We start from the raw sequence: 5,030 nt of genomic DNA, 5'->3' as shown, positions 1-5,030 counted from the left end.
ATCTAAATACATTTCATTGCACGAGTAGCCGGTTAGATGAATGAACCATTCTCAAACGGTTTCGTGTTTCATCCGTGTTCGGGTTTTCTTAGAAAGGTATGAATAGTGAGTACCATCTTTGGGTGGTCTAGGTCTAGACAATTGAGTTACTCATCTTCCTTATTCATTTTTTTACTCGTATTTTCTTGTAATTAATTTAATGGATTTTAATATATATTATTATTAGTAATGGTAAGGTCTATAATATAAGTTAAGTTTTTCAGTCGTCCGGTAGTTATTATTAGGGGTGTTTATCGGTTCGGTTTTCGATTTTTCGGTTTATTCGGTTCGGTTTTTTCGGTTTTGAAATTCTAAAAATTAAAACCAAAAATCAAACCGAAACCAAATTCAAATATCAAAACCAAAACCAAAACCGAACCGAAAACCAAATTTGAATTCGGTTCGGTTTCGGTTAAAACCAAATTAACTTCCACATCGATTTTTCTTTTACTTTTTTCTCATGATATAAATAAACATTATATTATTAACTTTGTAAGTATCATACAAAAATAATATATATAATCGAACATATATATACAAATTTTAGAAAATAAAATAAGCTTATATAATATCATAATACAATACATTTTATATCAAAAATAAACAAAATCAATACCAATAACAAACCTAAAACTTTCTCTGTTTTAGTCATAGTGTATACTTTCTAATAATAAACTGTTGTTAAGCAGTGTATATAAATTTGATTGATTCAACGTGTACACACACATAAATTGAACTGAATAGCAAATCGACTTGAAATGATTACAGTTTCAAAATTTTGGAGTTAAAAGGAAAATTATAAAATTAAAGATTAAAATAGGATTTCAATCCAAGTAAACCGAATTTGACTTGAAGAGTTAAAATATCTATTCAAAATCGTTTCTCGTACATGTATACAATAATATAAATAACTTAAAATATTTATTTAATATTGTATAAATTGAATTCGGTTTTATATTCGGTTTTCGGTTAATCAAACTAAAAAATTTCAAAACCGAAAACCAAATTAAAGTTCGGTTTCGGTTTAGTTTTTTTCGATTTAATTTCGATTCGATATTCGGTTTAAATGGTTTCAAACCAAATGCTACACACCCCTAGTTATTATGTTCGGTCTTTCAAACAAAGTGCAATTGTATCTGTAGTCTTACTAGTCTTATCCACTTAATTAATTAATTAAAATTTTAAATTATATTTATATATTTATTTATATATTTATTTATATTTATATTTATGTGTAATCAAAAGTGATGCATAATATCGTGACTCGTGAGAGTAACGTGGTCAATTCTTAGAAATTAGGAGTCGATCTACGGTCTTAACCGGATCTTCAAGTAACGTGTTACCTAAATTAATTCATTCCTACGTTAATTTTTACTTTTTTTTTTTTTTTTTAATAAAAATAGAAATTTGACAATAAACACTCATTTTGATCCACTACTACAAATTTGTTGCCCTCCTTTTAATTTCTGAGAGTCGTTCGTCGTTTTCTTGCCGCCGGCCACCGTAAACCGCCAAACCACCACCAAACCTAAAACATGTTAACTCTGACACAAACTCTCTCACCCTCACTCTCACCACTTCTCCGTCGCGAAAACCACCGCGTTCACTCTCACTGTCATACTTCCTCCGTACATCTTTATCGTCCAACTTCATTTCACACATATAACCCCCTCAGGTCCATTACTTTTTGCTATTATATAAAACATTTACATTTTATTTATGTATGTATATGTGTACGGTATGTTTGCTTAAATAGCTGTTATGTTAATTCAAGTCAATATATTAGTATTAAAATGGAAGAATTTGTTTAATATTTTTTATATAAGTCGAATAATTTAGAATTAAGTAATAAAATAAGTTAATTCTTATAGAAAACAGTCACTGGTCACAAACAATAGAAAATGTGTTTAATTATTGAGGATCATGATTCGTTAATATTTGTGAATTTTGTAGGAGTATTGTGGAAAGTAGATGTAATTTGGGGAAGATGCAAAAACGGAAGTTAGGGTTTGGTGCTGTGTGTTCTTCTCCTCCTGTTACTCCAACTAATCTTCAATGGATCTGCACTATATCATCTGCGTAAGCTATATTGTTGATAATAGTAGTTATTTATTGTAACGATGATGATGATTGTATACATTTGACTTTTGAAGTCAAACCTAATACGGAGTACTAGTTTACAGTTTTCACTTTACATGTTACAGTTGATCTTATTTACAACATATGGTATGATCTTGGTTATAAACATGTGTTTCATTCATCGATGAGTTTGACGTTGGTGGTGAGTTCACCTAAATAATATATACTTGAATACTGTAATATAATTATGATTATAAGTATTCTAATATAAGAAAGTGACATTATAATACACATAAGTATTTCACACAGTAACAGTTTTATAGTTAAGTTCTGCAATTTATTATTTACTCACGGAGTTGGACCATAATGTTTTTTTTATTTTTAGATACTTTCGTATTTAGTGAATTTAGAAAATTGGTTGTAGTCCGGACTAAACAAATGCGTAATTTCTAGGTTATAGTTATGCTTTTTGTGTTTTCAATTTCTCTATTTGTATTTTGTTATGAAGACTTTGTGCATGCTGAATACAAACCTTTAATCAAATTCTGTACAGGGTTTTGATGTTTGCAAAAGGCACCGCGATTCAGAAATCATTTCTTGTTCCCTTTTTAGCTCTACAAGCACCTGCAACCCTTGTGTCATGGATCAAGTAAGCTCATAAATATTCCGCTGTCCTCTTTTTCAATGGAACATTATATTCTCCTGAATTTGGAAGACTTGACATTGTTTTGATTTTGCTTGAAAATAGTAACATTTTTCTTTTAAGATTTGAAAAGTTGATTTTACCAATATATTCATCATAATGACTACTAGGTATTCATCATATTGATTTTGGTGTATTAAGGTTTTCATTTTTTGTATTCATTGGAATGCATTTATGTCCTTCGATCAATACTAATCCAATTTTATAGAATTATGTGCCTAGGTAGGTGTTGCACTCTTTATGGGTAGGAAGAAGTATTTTCTTACAATATATATGTTCATACTAACTTCCAGGGGTGAATATGGAATCTGGACAGCATTCTTGGCACTTTTAGTTCGCCTTTTCTTCTACATACCTGGTAAGTTACTTTGGTTGTATTGTTCCTCAAGACCAAACACGAAACAGATGAAATTTATAGAACCCAACATGTAAGAAGCTTTATAGAGCTCATTAATTACCATTTCTGGAGCAAAATTAATCATATGAACACGAATTTTATGTTCATCTTTTTTAGAAAATGCAAGAAACCACAAACATGGTTTAATATTTACTGTTTGTTTGCTAACAAACACTTAATAATATCCTGAAAATACTTAATCGTGTCATTAAATCTAGGTTATTATAATTAAAGTTGATACGTCTAATAATTTGTCTCCTCTCTGCTTGTAGGTGAATTGGAGTTGCCGTTTATAGCACTTCTAATGGTTATTGTATTGCCTTACCAAATTGCAAACTTAAGGTAACATACCCTATCTTTTTAGCCTTTTTTCTTTTACAACAACAACAACAAAACCCAATACCACATGAGTGGTGTATGGGGGAGGTGATATGTAGACAATCCTTCCCCTATCCGAGAATAAAGACAAGTTATTTCTCCACCCAGAGTGCAACACTCTCATGAGTAGAGAAAGTCATCCCTCTCTTTATTCGACGGATAAAGAGATTGCTTCCGAGAGGACCTCCGGCCTTTAAGTAGGAAAAAGTTTTTTTTTTTTTTTAAATAAAAAAACTAAAATAAAAATAATAATAGGCGCCATGAAAATGGTAGAATCAAATTTCTATGGGTTTTAAATCCTGACTGGAATTTAATTTAGGCTCTAAAAGTCAGCCTTTTTTCTTTTATTTATATATATATATATATATATATATATATATATATATATATATATATATATATATATATATATATTTTGTAATATGGATGTTGTATATCACAGGGGAAGACAAGAAGGGGTTGCTCTTTCTCTGGTTATTGCAGCGTTTCTTGCTTTTCAGCATTTCACACGACTAGGAAACTTAAGGAGGGCGTTTGACCAAGGTTCAATCATCGCCACCTTAGCCATACTATGCGTTGTTGCTGTGCCATGCTTGCTTTTAATCTGATCATCTTGTATATGCCCTTTCAAAAGTTAAATGGTGAACCCATTAAATATTACTTTTGTTGGTTATATATGTAGGAATATGTCTATAAGAGACACGAGATTATACATGTAATAATACTTGCTTCCGTTGATAAATACAGTAATTGTTTAAAAATTAAGTGATCCTTGCGTCATTACACTCGCCTAATCCTCCAAGTAGTTTACTTGGATTTTTGCCTAATATGGAAACACTGCAACTAATGCAGTAAATTATTGAACTGAAACTGTTGTGATTCTGGGTGACTGATTGACAATGCTATTATTCTAACAAAAACCTAACTATGAGCTCATCTACGAAATCTATTCTGCTAATGATTGCAAGAAGTAACTGTTAGAGGACCCAATAAATTACTTTTTTTTTTTTTTAATATTATTATTAATTTTCTGTATTGTCATACTTGAACTACAAGGCATACATATACATGATGAAGTATGGAAACCAACCTAGTCTAATAATAAGGCCCACCTTCAATTCGGAATGTTGCTAATTCCTCTATAAAGTCAAACATGCAAACAAGTGAATGATCCCCTTGTCGTTTCTTGAAAGTTCATTTTTATCTGTTTAGAAAAACGAGCAGAGTAGCTATCATCAACGGCAAACAAATGTTGGATGCAATGGAGTTTGCTGAGTTTGGCTCGCCTGTTGGTTCTGATGACGTGTAGCCTGGTTGGTCTGTATAACCGCCTGGTACACTAGGTGAGGTAGGAAAAGGGTTAATTGGTGTACTTGTTCTGCAAGTAAAAATTAAATCGATTGGTTAGGTTCTATAAACAAAGCCCTAATTGGT

At 30.9% G+C, this 5,030-nt stretch overlaps 1 protein-coding gene across 2 annotated transcripts; it reads left to right on the top strand.

Moving 5' to 3' along the window:
• Nucleotides 1–1,361: 1,361 nt before the first annotated feature.
• On the top strand, nt 1,362–4,361 carry LOC139852703 (cold-regulated 413 inner membrane protein 2, chloroplastic-like). 2 transcript variants are annotated; one of them, XM_071842032.1, is made up of 6 exons: nt 1,362–1,714; nt 2,011–2,118; nt 2,672–2,767; nt 3,115–3,179; nt 3,491–3,560; nt 4,039–4,361. In XM_071842032.1, the coding sequence occupies exons 1-6, from the start codon at nt 1,575–1,577 to the stop codon at nt 4,202–4,204; spliced, it is 645 nt and encodes a 214-aa protein (XP_071698133.1). In that variant the 5' UTR covers nt 1,362–1,574; the 3' UTR covers nt 4,205–4,361. The 2 variants fall into 2 exon arrangements, with proteins under 2 accessions (XP_071698133.1, XP_071698132.1); XM_071842031.1 differs by having other exon boundaries at nt 1,993–2,118.
• Nucleotides 4,362–5,030: the final 669 nt, after the last annotated feature.

Source organism: Rutidosis leptorrhynchoides, chromosome 6 (assembly GCF_046630445.1).
Source record: "Rutidosis leptorrhynchoides isolate AG116_Rl617_1_P2 chromosome 6, CSIRO_AGI_Rlap_v1, whole genome shotgun sequence".
Taxonomy (NCBI): domain Eukaryota; kingdom Viridiplantae; phylum Streptophyta; class Magnoliopsida; order Asterales; family Asteraceae; genus Rutidosis; species Rutidosis leptorrhynchoides.
The sequence above is the reverse complement of the archived record's forward strand: the minus strand, read 5'-3'. Positions and strand labels throughout refer to the sequence as shown.

Bases quoted from the DNA above. Each gene is read 5' to 3' on its own strand.
- LOC139852703 (XM_071842031.1), top strand. From the start codon at position 1,575: ATGTTAACTCTGACACAAACTCTCTCACCCTCACTCTCACCACTTCTC. The intron at 1,715-1,992 runs GTCCATTACTTT...TGAATTTTGTAG, and splicing joins CACACATATAACCCCCTCAG to GAGTATTGTGGAAAGTAGAT. The intron at 2,768-3,114 runs GTAAGCTCATAA...ACTAACTTCCAG, and splicing joins ACCCTTGTGTCATGGATCAA to GGGTGAATATGGAATCTGGA.